General features: G+C 43.3%; 1 protein-coding gene across 3 annotated transcripts in view; it reads left to right on the top strand.

Annotated features, from left to right (window-relative positions):
- Nucleotides 1–13663, top strand: part of KNG1 (kininogen 1) — a 34538-nt gene extending 20875 nt beyond the window's left edge. For all 3 annotated transcript variants that reach the window (XM_020988952.2, XM_020988950.2, XM_020988951.2), the window contains exons 6-11: nt 2536–2643; nt 4298–4376; nt 5423–5574; nt 7088–7192; nt 7991–8074; nt 11744–13663. In XM_020988952.2, the coding sequence (XP_020844611.1) occupies nt 2536–2643; nt 4298–4376; nt 5423–5574; nt 7088–7192; nt 7991–8074; nt 11744–12508 (1293 nt within the window). In that variant the 3' untranslated portion in view covers nt 12509–13663. The remainder of the gene's footprint in view (nt 1–2535; nt 2644–4297; nt 4377–5422; nt 5575–7087; nt 7193–7990; nt 8075–11743) is intronic.
- The last annotated feature ends 6085 nt before the right edge of the window (nt 13664–19748 follow it).

Raw genomic sequence — 19748 nt, forward strand, 5'->3', positions numbered from 1 at the left:
ATGTTCTTTAAGAACCTATACCTGGATGGGTGTAACAGTAGGATGTTGATTGAGTCAATCACCTCACCTCACTCCAACTTAAAGTGAGCTATAAGGTACCTTATATTATATTATATTACATTATAGATACCTTAATGAACAAGTTTCCATCAATCAATCAATCAAAAACTTTAGATTGAATGTGAAAGGGGGATAAACTCGAAGGACTATTGACAGGAAGAATGTTAGGACTAACTGAGGTAACTTAGGCACTCCCCATGGATCTTCTATAACATATAAGTCCAGTGTAAAACTAAGAGAGCAAGATTCTGAGTCAAGAGAGATTTGGAGGGCAGGGCAGAAAGGAAGGTGTAGGGACAACGGCAGCCAGAAATAACAGCCAGTCCAGGGGCAACCAGTGGAAAGAGAAAGGGAAAGTAAGATCAAGCTATGGCAAAGAAGGGGAAGATGGAATAAGATCCTGTGCCTGTAGGCATCTTGGAGCAGAAACCCAGGCTGATGCCACCCAGCAGGTGGACTGACCTTTTCAAGAACTGAGGGAGTTCCAGGAAAAGGTCTGTTCTTCAACTTCTCTCATTGCTTGTTTTTAACAGGCACTGTAAAATCCTCTGTTGATCCTCTATGCAGATAGTTCTGGTACCCTCAATTTTTTTTTAATCACAAAGAAGTCAGAGGTTAACAAGAGATTGATCTAAGTGTAAATGAAAACACAAAGCCAAGTTTCTTTACCTGAGAGATTTCTGATAGCAATGAAGTCTCTGTTTCAGGCCTTTTCCTTGCCTACTCTGTGCCAGCTGCTAAGGACTAGAAAAACAAAAGTCCCTACCCTCAAGGATCTTACAATCTAACAGGCAAGACAACGTATGTAAGAATAAGTAAAACACCTCCACAGCAGATCTGAGGTAACTTCAGAGGAGCAAGCACTAGTGATTGGCAGGGACCAGCAAAGACCCCGTAAGAGAGCTGCCTGATGAACATCATTCCGCTGCAGCATTATGCCAAGGAAGACTTGCTATCACAGATAACACTGGGAAAAGGTGTGACTGGAACAGGAGGTGGGGCAGTCATGGTCAAGGGAGAGCCAGAGGCAATAGACAAGCATCCCCAAGTGTGACCCGATCCCAAGGGAAGGGTAAGAAGTCTCCACTGGGTTGGGTGCATTCTCCATGGAAGGACGTGGACAAGATAATCCTGGAGAAGAGGGAGGAGCTGTGCCACTGAAGGGACGGGACAGCAGTGTGTAGATATCAATAGGATTTGTATCTATGTGTATATACATGTATACACACACACACACACAAAATTAACATTATACAAATTTAATGTTTTAATAATATGCAAATTTAGTATTTTAATAATATATACATTTCTGATTTGCAAAGCATTTTCTCTACGTTGTCTCCTTTGGTCCTCACAGTGACCCTGGGATGTTAGGTACTATAACTACCCCGACTCGGGGCATATGAGGAAAGGGAGGCGGAGAGATTCCAAGTGACTTGGCCAGGGTCACACAGCTGCTAAGTATCTTAGGCAAAATTTGAATTCAGGTCTTCCTGATTTCTATTCATTGAGCCACCTAGCTGCCTTTTAAAGGTCTTGTAGGATGTCTCCATGTCATAGATGCATGGATCACTGCATTTCCCTTTCATGTCTTAAAAAAAACACTTCAGGGGTGTTGGTGAGTTGCTACTTACCCACTGGTATCCTCGGTACCTTGCTCAGTGTCTGGCTCCTAGTAGACACCTAGTAAAATATTTGTTGATTGATTTCCCCAAGAATAGGATGAAAAGGCATTCCTTGCTTTTCCCGATTCTCTGTCCTCCTTCCCCCCTCCCCTATCACATACTTTTAGAATCTCTTATCATGCTGTATTTTGTATTTCTATGATTAGTGCATGGGCTTTGTCCCACTGACTGAAGTGTAAGTCTCTGAGGGTGGGGATGGCGATATTGCTTTTTGTATCTCCTGGCACATCACCAGTACTATGCATTTGAGAGAGACAGCATCAACCATGGAGTCAGGAAGACATGGATTCAAGTCCTGACTCACTCTTGCTGGATGTGTGATCCTGGGTGAGTCACTTAACCCTCCAAGTGCTATAGGCAGCTGTCCAAGTCTCTAAGTTACAGAGTAAGTGCCTATCTGTACTGTGTAGGAGCTTTCCTTACTCCCTATACCAATGAAGTCAGAGGTCTAGTCCAGAAAAAAAGAGGGTAGGGGAAGGAGCATTGGCTTGAATCTCTGGAGGCCTGGGTTCAAATCCTGATTGTGTGTCCATGGGCATATGGTTTACCTCTCTGTGCCTCTGTTTCCTCAACCATAAAATGGGAATGATAACTGACAGCACCTCCCACCCAGGGTCATTGTTTTGCAAACCAAAAAGTTTTGTAGAAATCTGAATAATTAGTCTATCAGATTGGATTGGATAGAAATTCAGTAACAAAATTCAGCTTAAACGCACACGAGATTCAAGGCTCCTTCATTATGGAACTCTGCCAAATAATACAATTTCCTTTCAAATTCCTCTTATTGTAGGTAGTCAATGGGTGGAATTATAAGATCCAATATTCAATCGTGCAAACTGACTGCTCAAAGAAGGAGGATGGACAATTAAGTGACAAATGCAAGCCTACGCCTCAAGGGGTAAGTGATGCTAACATGGACATTTCCAAAAGAATCTTCTGGGTCACTGCAAGACAAAATGCACCATCCGCATCCTTCAAACTCAACTCTTCAACTCAATGAGTTATAGGATTGGGAATTGTCCAGTTGGGTGCCGTATATCACTCCCCTGAGTGCTACCATTACCCTGGTGGCCAGGAGCCAATAGCACAAACAGATAATCTTATCTTTATTATAACTCAAAGTGGATAGTTGGGCGTACCAACTTGGATCACTTTTCTCTAGATAAGCAGTTCTCAAAGTGTGGTCTGGGGAACCTTTCAGGACAGAGAACTGGAGTCTCATGAGTTCTACCAAAGCTTGAGGGCTTTGAGAGAAGAACCTGGGAGCCAGAGGAGCAGAGTGGATCTACCCAGAAGGAAGGGAGGAGAGGGAGAGACAGAGGAAGTGAAAGAGGAAGAAAGGAGGGAAGGGAGAAAGGACTAAGGGAGAGAGGGAAGAAGATAGTGTTTATTTGAGGCAGTGCTTGTATCTTTCTGAAATTCTAGTTCCAAAGGTGAATCTTGGAGTACAGCCCCAGCATGCATTCTTCTGTGAGGCAGTTTCTAGCTCCAGTAAATGAGAATCACAATGCATGAGCTTTGTGTCATGGGGACCCTCCTCTCTCTCTCTTTTTTTCTCCTTATCTCTATTTCTTTGTCTGTCTCTGTCTTTGTCTTCATCTCTCTCTCTCTTCTCTCCTCCTTTCCTTTCCTTTCCCTCCCTATCTTCTCTCCTCTTTTCTTTTCTTCACTTTCTTCTCTTCTCATCTCTCTGTCTCTTACTCTGTCTCTGTCTCTCTTTCCCTCCCTTCTCTTTCTGTCTCTCTTGTCTCACTCTCTTCTCTCTCTTTCTCTCTCTCTCTCTCTCTCTCTCTCTCTCTCTCTCTCTCTCTCTCTCTCTCTCTTCTCTCCCTCTTTCTCCTCTCCTCTCTGTCTCTGTCTTTCTCTTCTCCTTCTCTGTCTCTTCTCACTCTTCTCTTCCTGCCTCTCTGTCTCTCTCTCTTATTCCCTCTCTCCCTCCCTTCCTCTGGAGTCTTTTAAGCATCCCTGAGGTTGAAGAGTATAAACTAGAACTCATCTTGAATCATTCAGATGCAGTATGAGCTTTCAAGCTTTCTTCTAGTCCCAGGATCTATAAAAGAGACCTGGGGTTTATGGTTCATTAGCAGTGCAGTGAACAGAAAGAAGGACCTGGAAGTAGTGGAACATGGGTTCAAATCCTGATTTCTTCTATTTATTAGCTGAAAGAACTCAGTCAAGTCACCTAACTAGCCACTTTGGGCATTTGTTTTCTCACTTGTAACATGAAAGAGTTGGCCTGGATGATCTCAATGGTCTCTTCTGGTTCTAAATCAATGACCTGTTGAGCCTCTGTTTCCTCCTCTGTAATATAAGGGGGTTGGACTAGATGTTCTCTGAGGTCACTTCTAGGTCCAAGTCCACGGATTTTTGACCACTCTCCCAGATTGGGTGGTTCTCTATTACTTTGCTTCATCTTTCTTTATCCTGGAGTGGAGCCTACAGCTTTTTCTCAACACTAGAGAGACTCAAGGATAATTTACTCTAGCGACAAGTTTGCTTGGATTCATCCCTGGACTCTCTGTTGAGCTTTCTCTTTCCTCCTTTCCTTCCAGGAGATAAGTGTCTGCAGCGATTTCACCTATGTAGATCCCCAAATGAAAATCAGTATTGTCTCCCAGGCTTGTAACCCAGGTAAGTGACAGCCCTCTTGATAGTCACCATAAGGCTTTGTCCCTTATGTCTTTTATAAGAGGAGGAGGCCATGAGATGAAAAAGGCACCTCGCAGAGACAATAACATATGGGACTTCTGAAATGGAGGAAGAGCAAAGCCCCGGATGCTAACCAATAGCTCACCTATCACTCTAGGGCAGCCTATGAGCCCACATTCTCCCCAACATAGTCCAAAGCAAGCCCCAGAGCCTCCTGGGTCCACAGACCAGCCAAAATCCTGTGTGAGCAAGGGGCTGTTGAGCAGCAACACCTTCCCCTCAGCAGAGCAGAGGGAAAAACACTGGATTTGGAGGCAGAGAATCTGGATTCAAATTCCACCTTTGTCATTTATTACCTCTGTGGTAGGAAATCTTGGATGAATCTCTTCAATTTCTCCATCTGCAAAATGAGGGTTGGACTGGATAGCCTCTGAGCTTTCTCCCTTCCATCTTTAGTTTCATGGCTTAAAGTTCCTAGTTGCCTGAGTACTTGCAATTTACCATTAGAGATTTATTCGTTTAGCTTAATTGTTGGGTCTTTCCACCAGATACTCCTTTAAAATCCGATGCACCTGGGCGGGTCAACAAAACAATTCACTATGAGATATGGAAAGATCAAATTAACAAGTATTTATTTACAATCTCAGACTTACAGTGTCTCAGAGTGGGGGGAGAGCTCAGAGATGTCTAGTCCAACCATGCAGGGCTCAAGCGAGAGCATCCCTCCACAATATCCCTGACCAGGTGGCATCTTAAAGCCCTTACTATGTGCCAAGCATAGTACTGGGGATAAAAAAAGAGATGGAGGGAGTAGGGTTTAAGTACACTGAGGGGCAGGTGGAAGGAAAGTGAAGCCAGAGCTGGTGGGAGGCCCTCTCCCAGACAAACTTTACCTACTTGACAAGTCTACTAACCAGGAAGTTGCACTCTACTCCATTGGGTTTCAGCAGGGGGCAAATTCCCTCTGCTCATCAAATGTTTGTACTAATCAGAAGTCTCATATTCTAAACTGAACTCTTGCCTTCCAGGGAGTGACTCAGCATCTTCTGTGACCCAGAAGATGTCTGTCTATAGCCCAGAGCTGAAAGAGCCTTTGAGACATTCCCTGGAAAAAATCAACTCTGAGAATAAAAATAACTTCTATTTCAAGATGGAAACCATTGAGAAAGCAGAATCCCCGGTTTGTGAATGCATCTTTTGACATCAGCAGGCCTGTGGGTGGTAGTTAGCCATCACTTCTGGATTTCATCATGATTTAGATCCTAAAGCTTTGATTTGATTCTACTGGATTCAAAGAGATGCCTTTTGCTGGCCCTGGTTTTGCCACGGGCATTCAGGGGTTCCTTTACATTTATGGGGGACCAGTAAAAGTCATTTCTCTCCTTTGACTCTTCTTGCTTCCCTCAACTGCAACATGAGAAGGTTAGACCAGTTGATCTTCCTTCCCGGTCTAAATCTAGTTTCCAAGGATCAACTCCTGTCTGTGGTTATCCATGTCTGTTCTGGGTTGAAGGGAGTAGGTGTTAGCATTCCTAAGAATTTCAGGATGACACCACCTCCCCTGCTCCCAAGCTGCACTCCCAAGTGAGCATGGGAAGCTTACTTCAAGCCAACTCCACAAACATTCATTAAGTGCCTATGCCATGAAAGGCACCAGGCTCTGAGAAACAAAGAAAGGTGGCAGGTCAGGGTCCCTGCCCTCAGGGAACTTCTACATTTTACCAGGGATGGGGCGTACCACAGAGGAGGGAATACAAAATAAGTCCTAGAGTTCCAGGGGATGGGCAGCAACAGTGCCCATTGGCACTGGGGGAATCAGAAAAGGCCTTGTGGGGTTCAGGGCAGTTGGGCAGGGCTTTGAGAGAAGCCCGGCATCCTGCACCATGGAGGCGGCAATGATGGACATGCCAGTCATTCTTCTAAGTGATTTAGTGCAACACTGACATCACTTTCCTCCTACAAATATGAAGTCCTCAACCAAATGAAGGCAGATTCTCCTCTCCCTAGTCACCTGAAGACGCTTTTCAGACATGAGAATTTCACCCCTAGCATCTTCTCCCTGTCCCTCTGGTCATAGGGCTGTGTTAGAAGTTCACCCACACATGAGGTCTGCACATCACAGATTGATAATGATTAATAATAGCTAGTGTTGACACAGTGTTTAAGGTTTGCCAAGAGCGTCAAAATATTATCTCATTGGATCCTCACAACAGCCCTGGGAAGCAGATGCTATCATTACCCCCATCTTACAGATGAGAAAGCAGAGGCAGACAGAGGTTAATTGACTTGTGCAGGGTCTTGGAAGTGTTTGACGTTGGATTTTAACTCAGTGCAAATCCAGGTTCGGTGGTCTATTCACTGGGCCACTGAGCTGCTTCATATATACATATACATACATACACATACATACATATATACATATATATGTGTGTGTATATATATATACACACACATACACATAATACACATACATATATATACATGTGTATAACATTTTCTAACTATATACATACATATATGTGTATCTCTATATGCTTATATATGCATACATACACACGCACATATATGTAATATCCCCCCCTTGCCCAAACCCTTTGGATAATTTTCTACTTAGCATATTGCCTTAGAAATGCTAGAAGTAAGATGCTCAGGATGAAAGCAGAGACATGAACCGCTTCCTGTTGACTTTGCAGGCAGGACCTGGACCCAAATATATCATTGAATTTCTCATCAAAGAAACTGAATGCTCTAAAGAGAAAGACAAGTATTCTGAAGACTGTGCATTTAAGGAATCTGGGGTAAGTCACTAGGGGTCAATTATTTATGATCTGAGGGAGGCCAGAGTCCATGATCCAAGGGTCCTCACTCAGGGCCAGAAGTTCTTAGGCTAGGGTCTGTAAACTTGTTTTCAAACTATTTTAATAATACTATTTCATGTAATCTGCATTTTATTTTATGCATGTAAAGACATAATTCAGAGGAGTCAACAGGCTTCACCAAGCTGACAAAAGTGTCCAGGACACATGAAAGGTTCTGAGCACACTGGTCTTGACCTTAGTACATTATAAGAAAATGGGTTCAAGCTTTTTTCTTGTCCAGTGTTACAGTGAAAATTAGTGATGTGATGGAAATCCAATCCAATCCAATCAATAGCACCAGGTACTTGGTACTGAGAATTCAGAGACCAAGAACAAAAAAAATCCATCCCCGCCTTCAAGGCGGGAGGAGATACATGGACAGAGAGAAGTAGATAGCTGAGAATTTGTGAAGGGGTGGGACAGAGAAGCCCAAAAGCTGGGGCATCAAAGAAGTCTAGAAAGAACCAAGATCTGGTTCTGCTCTACTGCTGATTCTCTATGACCTTGGGCACATTGATTTATCTCCATGGGCCCTAGTATCCTCATCTGTGAATGAAGGGGTCAGCCTCCATGGTCTCTGCAGTCCCTTTCACTTATTTGCATGCATAAGTGAGAAGTAAGAGGCTAAGAGCACACAGCAGAGTGTGTCCAAAGGGTTCTGCTCTGGACGTGAAGAATGCTGAAGCAGCTCGGGGCTAGCCTACGGGTGGCTCATTTCACTTTTGTTTTTCTGGACAGGATGGTTTGAAATGCATAGCGAATGTCTCTGTGGAGGACGAGGGTACATTTAATCCTACAGTTCGCTGTGAGCATCCAACAGAGGTAGAGTCCTGCCTTTCTCTGGCTGGTTCATGTGCTGATGTGGACAGGGATGTCTCATGAAACCAGGGAGAGTGACTTTCTGATCCAAGTGAAGAAAAACCTGAGCTTGGATGCTTCCAAGGGGTTATTAGGAAAGAGATCAACTCAGTCACCCTGTACTGGTCCACACCCCAAAACATGCACACACAGATAAGCACACATACTCCTTATTAAGCAAGTCACTTCTTCTCCAGACTCCCCAATGATTTGTGGTCTGTCTGTGTCCAAATGTGCATCTATGAACTGCATGTGTGCAAATATGTATTTCTGAAGAAATTATGTTTTTGTCATTGAACTTGTCCTGTATCCCAGTCCAACAAGATTATCCCCTCTCCAGATATCTCTATATTTATACCTCTAGATATGTCTCTGTATCTCTATCTATCATCTATCTATCTATCTATCTATCTATCTATCTATCTATCTATCTATCTATCCTCTCTCTCTCTCTCTCTCTCTCTCTCTCTCTCTCTCTCTCTCTCTCTCTCTTTCATTCCATAAAACCTGTTGATACTTTTGGCGCAATTCAATACTATGTAGAGAATTTTTATTTACCCTCAAGGTAATTATAAGGCCCTGAAGGTCTTTGAGCTATGGAGTGACATAAATTAATCAAGGAAGTATCTATTTTGATCTACTGGTTTCCAGGTGCTGATTTTACAAATACAGCAAGTCAGACCTGTATCTTAGGAAGATTATTTGAGTATATGGTGGATGCCAGTTAGATGGAGGATGGAGGAAAGAGGCTGGAGGTGGAGAGACAGTTGGATGACTCAGTGGTTAGAGTGCTGGGCTTGGAATCAGGAAGAGCTTAGTTCAAATCTTGCCTCAGACCCTTAGTTGTGTGACCCTGAGTCCAAATCTCTGTGCTTCAGTTTCCTTACCTGTAATGAAAGGGATGGACTCAGTGACCTCTAGGATCCTTGTCAGCTGTAACTCTATGCTCCATGAGACCAATTAGAGAACTATTACAATAGTCTAGGTGAGAGGTGATGAGGGCTTGAATGAAGAGGGTGGCCCTAGGAATGAGTTAAGTGGATGAGTATTTGAGCACTTGGAAACTGATTAAAGTTTGAGGTTGAGGGGTAAGAGAGAGCACCAGAGCCTGATTATCAGGAGATAAGGATGATTCCCAGATTTTTAACCTGGCTTAGTGGGAGGCTACTGGTGCCCTCACAGAAGTAAGAAAAGGGTCAGGTTCATTCTATTTTGGACATACTTGGTTTGAGTTGCCACCAACAGATGCAGGTGGAGATACTGTAGGCAGTGGAGGAGGCAAGCCTAGGGGAAGAGAGAGATCAGTGCCAGATAGATCGAGACAATCACTGGACATGGGTGTCGATGAGGTCACCAACAGAGAGTTAATGCAGAAGAAGAGGGCTCAGCACTGAGACTGGGGTGTGCTTGTACTTAAGGAGCAGGAACAGATGATGAAAACCAGTAAAAAAAAAAAAAGAAAATGGGAAGTATCCTGAAAGAGAACAAGGCAGATGAGGAATGAGAAAAGACCATGATATTTAGCAATTAAGAGGTCACTGGCAAATTTTGAGAGATCTTGTAGTTAGAGATCAAAGATAAGAGGGAAGGAACAATTGATGGGTCAAATTCCTAAAGGGGAGGGGGAAAAGGTAACAAGCAGAAGGTTTAGAACTTGCAAGGGGAAAGGCCACTGTATCCTGGAGCAAATGGAGAAAAAATGAGCCTGGGGTTTGAGGGGGAGAGTAAAGGAGATGAGCTAGTTCATGATATATGCTTTTGATTTTCTCAGCAAATTGGAAGACAAGTAGTTCCATAAGATAGAGGGTAATGGGATTGCCAATGGAGAACCTAAGGAGAGAGGCGCTTTGGAAGAGCCAATGTATGGAGTGAGACAGTCAATTAGAGACTAATAAAAATTACTGTGTAGCAACGAGGCCCCAGCTGAGGTTAGATAATATTACTCAAGCATCCTAAGAGTAGGAGCACAAAAGGTAGACAGTGATGATCTCCCAGAGTTAAGTATTGACAGGGCTTGAATGATTGAAGGGACAAGGGTTTCAAGGGTGGAGTATAGTGTCTCATTGGATTCATTAACTATAAGGTCAAGACTGTGATGGGACAACAGTGAGGCCTGAACCGAAGTAGCAGATTTGGAAAATGGGGTGGCAGGTTGTGGTGAGGACAGAGAGAATATTTAGGATGAGTGGGATGCTGAGAGGACATCAGGGCAGGAGATTGTGATCAGACTGGGAAATTTCAGAATTCAAGATCATGGAGGTAGGATTATTTGGGATACAGACAAGGTCTCAGATACATCTTCCCTTGTGGGTGCCTCAGGTAGAGTAGAGATGTAGCATGACCATGAATAAGTCACTTTACTCCCTCTCTGGGCCTCACTTTCCTTATTTGTAAAAACCTACCTCACAGGGATTGCTTTGTAAACCTTAGAGTGCCATATAAATGCAAACCATTATAATCAGAATTTTGGAGTCCTCCCTTCATAGATAAAAAAAAAAACACATTTTATCTAGTATTCTCTTTTAAATTAAATTTTATTGTTTTTTTTAATGTGCATTAATTTTCTTTCCCTCTCACCTACCTCCATTGGGAAAAAAAACCCCTCGTAACAAATACACATAATTAAGTGAAACAAATTCCCACATTGGCCATGTCCAAAACTGTTTGTACAAAGCTGTTCTGCATCTTGAATCCATCACCCACCTCTCTGTCAGAAGGCAGGTAGCGTTCTTGAGATAACATTGTGGTTCATCGTTGCATTCATCAGTTCTTGAGTCTGGCAGAGTTGTTTGTCTTTACAATATTGTTAGTTTTGTATAAAAGGTTTTCCTGGTCCTGCTCACTTCCCCATGCATCACGTCATACAGGACTCTAAAATCATCTCCTTGGCCACCTCACCATAGTGTTCTATTACAGTCACATGCCATATTTGTTCAACCATTCCCCCATTGATGGGCACTCCCATAGTTCTCCCATTAGTTCTTTGCCATCATGAAAAGAACTGTTATCAATATTTTGGTATCTATTGGTCCTTCTTCTCTTTCTTGGATCTCTCTGGGATCTCTGGTAGTGGAAATATTGATCCAAAAATTTAATCTGGTCTTATTGACATCTACGACCACTATTGTCATCATCCTCATAGCTCACATTTACATAGTCCCTTAAAATTTGCTGACTACCTTATTGGCATTATTTCTTTTGTTAAGGTTTGCAAAGCACTTTTTGTATATTATTTCATTTGATTGACCCTGTGAAGTAGGTGCTAGTATTACCTTCATTATATAAATTGGGGACTGAGGCTCAGAGAAGTTGCATGATTTACCCAGAGTGACACAGTTAGTGAATTTCTGAGGTGGGAATTGAACCCAGGTCTCCCTGACTCCAAGCCTAGTTACCTATCCATTATGCCACACCACTTCACAATCCATTCATTGTACAAATCAATCTGATAGCCAACACAGAGGGGAAAGATAACCTCTTAGTTTCCCTTTCCCCCATACCCTTACTAAAGTATCCAAAACTAGGCAAACTCTGGCTTAGTGAGATGAATGAGCCTGGCCAAGCCTGTGCCCTTCTCCTGTGTAGGGATATTGTGGTCATTGTTGAAATGTGTCTGTCCACGCTTCTCTTTAGATGCTTATGAAAAGGCCTCCAGGTTTTTCCCCTTTTCGAGCAGCTGCAGTGATCCCAGAAATGGAAGGAGCAGAGGCTCCAAGTGAGCCCCAGACTTCTGACATGACAGATCAGGAGGAAGCGCAAGGCCCAGGAAAAGAACAAGGGCTTACTCGTAGCTTTGGTCCCGGGCACCAAAAGGAACATAACTCTGGCCATGGGCACAAAGATCACCGTGGTCTTGGCCTTGGCCATAAACATGAGCATGCTCACAGTCAAGGACATGGCCACAGGCACAAACACAAACATGGTGAAGGCCATAGGAAACATGAGAAAAAAGGCAAGAAAAGCCCTGGGAGTTGGACAGACAGGTATCTGGACAGCCCAGCTAAAGAGAATTCTCCTTCCAAGACACAAGAGGAGACACAAGGCCCACCACCCCTCCTTAGCTCAGCATTGCAAGAGGTCACTATTACTCCTTCTGATTTTCAAGATTTAGATCTCCTTGATCTTAACCCAACCAATCCTCCATCTGAGCCTAAAACCGACGAGAAGACAAAGGAGACGGCAGGGGAGGAAGAGTACACAGATGATGACTGGATCCCAGACATCCCTATCCAGCCAAAAAGCTCCTTGTTTACTTTGGTGCCTGATTTTCCAGAACCACCTGCCCCCAAATGCCCTGGACGCCCATGGAAACCGATTGATGTGATGGACCCAGTCAAGGAAGAGAGCCAATATATGGACTTTGACCTCTCTGATGCTCTTGAATTTGGGAAGAAATGATTCTCCTTCTGGCTCTTCACCATCCTACTGCCCAAATACAATGGACCACATACCAGAAATGTCAGAATAGCCTAGAACAAGGGTTGAGACTCAGCGTGGACACTGGAAGTCTCAACGAACTAATGAAAAGTTGTTTTGCAAAGAGCAAATCTATCCTCATTTCTTTGGACAAGCAAGTTCCCTCAGCAAAGCAGAAGATGGAGAAAGTGGATTTGTTTTGAGGCCATTTTCCACTGGAGTTCCTAAGAACAGATATCAGGGGGGAAGGATATTTGTTGCTTGGAAGGATAATTATTATCTTTAATTATCTATTCAAACTAATCTTCATCTGTGCATGAGTGTCAAAAAACAGAAACTAAATAGGAACTAAAGATGTGCCCGTCATATAATTAATTGATGCTTAATTAATGCTTATTGATTGATTGATAGAAGTATGATTATCAAAGAAATCTTTTTATGATTGGAAAGAGACTAGCGCAATGTTTGATGGAAAGGCAGGGCCAAAGAGCAGAAGGTCAAGAGGGACGCCTTTGGATCTTTTCTTTGGGTCTACCCCATGAACCATCCTTAGCTTTTGCCAGTGGAACAATTTGTTTCTATTTTGTTGCTGTCTCAAGGCACTCTAGCTATCCTGTGGCTGACTCTTAAAACTTCACCACTTTCTTGCTCTACTTTGCAGAGAGAAGTGGTAGAAAAATGGGACTAACCTGTGGTTGTTTGGTGAAGTTCCCATGATTGGCTGCATTAAGTAACCCAGGTCCTATTCTACTCTATCTCTACCCTGTCTCTACTCTGGTTCCTTATCTTTACTTTGCTTCATTAGAGCAGGGGAAAAATCCTACTTGGTCACCTGGGAAATAACTCGTGCTATGCCTAATTGGGAATAAAGCAATCAGTTAACCACATTTTGCTGTTCTTACGGGAACACTTAAGGCCTTGTCTATATCAGAACCAACACCCAAAGAAAAGGTTAATAGCAGATGTACTAATTGAGGATGGAAGTCTCTTGACACAGAACTCAGTGGAAAGGTTTATGGTGCTCAAACACCCTACATCAGCAGCCAGAGGAGAATACAAGTGACATACACATTATTGAAAAGAACAGCAACTCACTACTCTGCAGGAGTGAAATAAAGTTAAATCTTGATCATCTGACCTCTGGTTAATCCACTGTGATCTTCTCCCAACACCATTTGCCTTGTTTTCTAGCAAATTTCAGAATGTTCAGACTCAGCTGAGACCCAAATGCCTTTTATTAACAGACCCTGTCCAGCTGAGGGATGTATGTCTTCACTCCCCTTCATGAAGACCAGAAACCTTCCTGGAGACAGGAGACTTTTTATGAGTGTGAGTAAATGAATGAGGAAAATGAGAGTGAGTAAATGAGCATATGGTAGTATACTTAAAGTTTTACCAGGACCTAAAGATCCAAATCTAGTAGCAAGTGAAGAATGGGAGGGTTTTATTATTTGTTGTTACAATTGGGATCCTCAGGAAACAAAAGAATCTTCTCTGTGTCTGTCAGTCCTTCACTATAATAATGTTTCTAACCATAGAAGAAAGAAGAAAAGTCGGAAATGGAGGACGATAGATTTAGACCTTAGTGGGGGACACTTAGTGAATGACATACCATGATCAATGATAAAATATAATACTTGTAACCTCTCCTCTGACTGTACTATCTCAGATCCCCCCTACGCTGGCAGTTGGGGCCTCAGAGTGTGGCTGACACTCCTATTTCCCTCAGAGTTCTAGGAATAACTTCAGTTATTGCCACTTACAAGCTCTCATCTCGTGTGGTCCCACTGGATTATCAAACAACCAAACTTAATTAATTATTAAGTGGCAGTATTCAACAAGCAGACATAGCAAGGGCAGTTATAGAAATCTCTGCCTCCTCCTTCCCGGCCCCCACCTCCTAAATGAGAAGCACACTCTTTCCTTGTGTACACAATGTCACTGAGGAGGTGGGCTCAGCCTTAAGGAGTTCATGTGGCAAAAAGGTAAGTTCGTAGTTCTGGGCTATTAGAAGTCCTCTTCTTTCTTGGTCCTCACAAAAGAGCCCCTTAGTTGTAGCTCTCATCTAGGCAGTAAAAGTCAGTGCCCTGGGAGAATTCTGAAGCTGCTTTTCCTGGGTGTTTCTGGTTTTATCTCAGCTCCAAATGCAGATATTACCATCATTTGCTGCCACTGGTTTTGCCAGAAAGACAATGGGAATGGGGAATCACAGATCTTCCAACCTTTGGAAAGCTTACCCTACCTTCTTTTCTTCATAATCACCTGCAATTTCCCAGCAAGTTATAGTCAGGGTGTTTCTGCTGTCATGTTCTATATGCTTACAGGCAGATAAGACACAGTCATTTACTTCAGGGAATAAATGTTCACAACGAATTGCATAGTCTGAGTGTGAGTGTGTGTGTGTGTGTGTGTGTGTGTGTGTGTTGAAATGTAGCACTCCCTCTGGGCTGACTTCTTCTCACTTGCTTCCCTCTTTATAGACGTGCAAGGTTCTGCCTCCTCAAGGTGTCCCCAAGTGCAGAAGCTTCCAAAGACTTACCCCAGGTTGTAAATAGCAAAGCCAGGGTTTGATTCTCTAACTAGTATCTCAGTACCCTCATTCATATTATTTGATTGCAAGTTATTCATTGGAATAAAAAGTGGAAGCATAATTACTTTAAATGGATAAATAAAGTATTACTTTTGAGGGAAATAGTGACATTTTCAGAATCAAATTTCCTTTGATACTTCAATTGGTCTCATTGATATAGGTGCTCCTGCCATTGGCATGGGTCATAATCCCCCCACACCTTCTCCTCCTGTTTAATTTTGATCTGTTTCCTTCCTGAAATCTTCTGGATTGTGCATGCTCCTCTCCAAAATTAATCTTTCTTTGGTTCCTAGGTCCTCATCCATAGCTTGTTCTCAAGAATCTCCAAATAGACTCATGATTGAATTTGCCCAGATGTAGGTGATAGGGAATCCAGCTCCCATAAGCACACTCAAGGAAACAAATGTATAGCAGACAGTAGGTAGCTTTATTTTCCTTCACAGAAAAATTCAGGAAGCACAATGGAATGACCAGAAGGACGTAAAGAGATAAAGAAAAGGAGTAAAGTCTCACAGTTTTTCCCCTCACAGAAGAAATAGAATTGAGATCACCAACAGGACAAGCCCTTGAAATTCTGGTGAAATCCCTCCCTTTGACAGGGTCCAAGACAGTCCCCTTAAAGACTCAGACTTCCCTTCCAATTCTCAAATTTTATATTATATCATATAATATATATATAATATTATGTATATATATGTATATAAAATTTGTGATTGTATAATTTGTAGTGCCACCTAGGCACAGCTAGGGCACAGAGAGAGTGCCAGGCCTGGAGTCAGGAAGACTCATCTTCCTAACTTCAAATCTGGCTTCGGACACTTGCTAGCTGTGTGACCCTGGGCAAGTCACTTCACCCTGTTTGTTTCAGTGTCCTCATCTGTAAAATGAGCTGGAGAAGGCAATGGCCGACCATACCAGTAACTTTCCCCTTGAAGGGAAGGAAGGATGTCTTGGACATTTATGAACTCCTGTGTACCTCTTGTGAATTTTTTGAAGAGGTATTTGGGGTGTGTGAAAAGGCTGTCTTGTATACAAGAAAGATTGTTAGTTTGATTGTTAGCCTGAATGCAAGTGTAAGAGAGCCGAGCACCCTTTGACTCATGTACATAGAAAACTAGACACAAGCTATACCTTGATATTTCCGGGGTAGAACTGGGGTGGGGTAGGGGTGGGGCAAAACAAACAAGAATTGGAAGTCCTCAGGAGAAACTCTTAATTAACCAAATTAACCAAATACAGAATTAATCAGAGAGAGAGTTCTATGAGAAGCTTCCAAGAATGAATTCAGCACATTTAAATTCCGAGTTTGGGATGGAATGGGGCAGGGTCTGGGATACAGGCTATGCAATTAGTTGTGATCACTCATTCCCTGAAGTAAATGACTGTGTCTTATCCGCCTGTGAGCATATAGAATATGACAGCAGAAATACCCTGACTATAACTTGCTGGGAAATTGCAGGCGATTATGAAGAAAAGAAGGTGGGGTAAGCTTTCTAAAATGAGCATAGGCATTAATCCCCTGAGGAATGTTCATGAGGCCATTGGCACCAACCAGCTCTTTTACTGGGGCCTGACAGAGGAACTCTTGCCAATTCCTCTTGGGGAGACAGGAAGGTGGGGGGCCCACAGTTTCTAATGTGAGCAGAAACAGATGGAGCAGACATTGTTTTTCTTGTGGAAAATTATTCTCTGTGGTAAAGAGACTTCTCATGTGTGTAATACCTCAGTGTTCTATTCACCTCTGCATGAACACAGACAACTTGCAGTCTATAGGCTAACGACGTGTGACACCTAAACCCTTCACGTATCTCCAAAGAGCTATTTGAGTCATGAAAGTAGCCAGATCTTGGACCAGCTCCTACAGTGGGTAGAGATGAATGGACCATGAGCTTTCAATGATCTCAAACACAGTACTTCAAGGCTGATCTCATCATCTTCCCCTTTAAACTGGCTCTTCCTCCAATCTCCCTTATTTCTGCTGAGGGTTTCCATGTTATCCCCGCAAACCATTCCTGACTCATCATTCACCAGCACCCGCCATATTCATTTGGTTGCCGAATCTTGTCTGCTCTACTTCCACATCTTTCAATTCCATCCTTGTCTTTTCATTCACATGAGCAAGACCCTGACTCAGGCTCTCATGGTCTTTCCACTGGATTATTGCGACCCCCCCCTTCCCCCCAATCAGTCTGCTTGCTTTCTGCCTTCTTCCCCTCTACAACCCATCCTTCATATAGTTGCCAAAAACATCTTCCTAAGGCACAGGTCTGACCACCTCAGCTGTTCTGGCTGAGCTTGACTCAGGCCAGGCCCTGGAAGTTTTGATTCAACATGAGAACAAGACAAGACACTTTAAAGTCATTCTGCCATTAACAAAAGGATTTTCTTAGCCATAGCAGGATAGTCAACAAGGATATGCATTGAGTTGATTCAGTTGAGGAAAGCTCCTTGGCCTAAGTAGCCCTTTGTTTTCCACCATCCAAGCATCAGGGAGCTCCTAATATGGCTGTCTTATACCAGGAACAGCTGAAGCCTTTAGTCCTCTGGGTTAATCAAGTCTCAGGGAGAGTTTCAGTAACTTTTAAGGGAAAACTAACCTACCTTGCATGGAGGACAAGAGTTAGGATTCTTCTAAGACCCCTAGGGGTGAGGTCCTTAAGGTACCCAGAGGATCTTCCATTACATAACTGCTGATCTAAGGTCCATTGTTGTCAACATTGACCTCAGACATTCAAAAAAATCCTGACACAGGTAGCACTGAAAGAGGAAAAGAAAAGCTAAAACAGAAACATGGAAGAAAAAAAAGCAAACTTAAACCAAACACACAATGTAACAGTTCCTTGAAGGAGTGACTGGATCTGGGAGAGTTCCAGATCTAAACAGTGTAAATCCAGGTCTAAATCCTGGGTGTAAACAATCAGGTCTGTGTGAGGTTGGTGCTGAATCTTCGCAGTTCCTGGTGGTCTTGCAATATAAACACTTGGACATAAGCTGGAGAAATACCAGGAACTGCAGGGCTTCACGGAAGCGATGCCCTTTCTTGCTTAGTCACTGATACTGATCTTCCTCATAAGTCAGGGAAATCTCCTCCGTATCACCACATCCTTCATGTTCCCTGGATCATGACACAGTATCTCTTCCTCCTCAGGAGATCTATGGGAGCAGGATGAAATGCAAGATCTTTGCTCCACAAGGGGCCTCTGAGGGACTTCTTGTCTTCTTCTGGGACTGCTAGTTAGACACTCTCACTTTCCTGTTGTGGCCAAAAAGCAAACCCCTTCCCAGCAACTTGTCCTTAAAGCCTTCCCTAGAGAGGAGCTGTGTGATGGTCACTGGGTATAGTAGCAGAAACCAAATGAAGAGGCAATCAGTGAGCAATGGCCTATTGTGAACAGGCCAGTGCCTGCTCTTTTGCCATGAGATCACTGTTGCCTGGAGCTGATCCTCTGTCAGCTGCCACTGAGGCCCTCATCTCTGCCCACTGTCCACCACTGTTGGCCACTGCTAGGGACCACATCTGCCCCTGATGCCCTTTGGCCACTGTTGCTGGGCCCTGAGTCTCTGCCAGCTGCCAGCTCTTCCAGGGTCAACTGCAACCCTCACCCCCATACCAGAACTCCTCTGCCTCATGCCAGGACAGAGTGCTGCTGACTATGATTGTGGGGGAAGTAGTGTGGCCTCTGGCAGGCCTGACACTGTACTTGGGCCTGAGCAGATGCTGTCCTCCTTCATTCCCCACCACTGCCCTCTGCCCTCTGCCTGGCCATGCTGGGGAAGAGACATAAAGACAAGAACCCGATAAAGCTAGAGACTCCTCCAAGTTTCCATATATACTCTAGTTCCCTTTTGTAAGAAGGTTCTGGGGTTTCTAGGGGTTGGTGACATGCTTCTGAAACTTGACTTCTGTGCACTTTAGACACCCTTCACTAGAAGCAGAGAAAGAGAAATATAGTTCACAGGTCACAGTTCTGGGGTGAGTGGAGACATTTATAAATTGATGTAGCACCCTTACCTGCCCTTGGCTAATTAAATAAGATACCATTGGCACACTGGTTCATATCCCTGATTCCAGAAATGTCTGTGCTCCTGAGAAAAATTTAGCATTGTCCTTTCAAGTGTCTCCCCTATTTGCTCGCAACAAAGGGTTACAACAAAATCCATATAGCAAAATTATGGATTATCTCTCAAATTCCAAATAAAAATACAGACATAACTCAGTATCTTTATTACAGTTATTAAATAATCCTAAAATGTCAGGGATGTGCCTTGTTTTGTACTCTCTCACTGTGGGTTCCTTCATGTCTTCCATGGTTGGTAATTTTGAATCATCCTGTCCAAAAATCCATTCCGAACCAAATAGTTTACACAAATATGGCTTCTTTCCTCAAAGCCAATAAGACCTTCCTTTTACTAAACCTCCCCTAGGGCAACTGGGAACTGATAACCATTGTCAATGCAAAGAAAGGAATCTGGTCCTGGTAAGGACTGAGCACCAGTTCTTCTGAATTTGTCCTCATGAGAGGGAGAGATCTCTTTTCAAATTCCCCCAAATTTGATCTTTCCATGTTGTTTCGAAGGCAAAATGAGCTCTGAAGAGATTCCTAGTGGAAATGGGAGGAGGCTTAAATTATT

The sequence above is a fragment of the Phascolarctos cinereus genome, unplaced genomic scaffold (assembly GCF_003287225.1).
Source record: "Phascolarctos cinereus isolate Bilbo 61053 unplaced genomic scaffold, phaCin_HiC Scaffold_7;HRSCAF=346, whole genome shotgun sequence".
Taxonomy (NCBI): Eukaryota; Metazoa; Chordata; class Mammalia; order Diprotodontia; family Phascolarctidae; genus Phascolarctos; species Phascolarctos cinereus.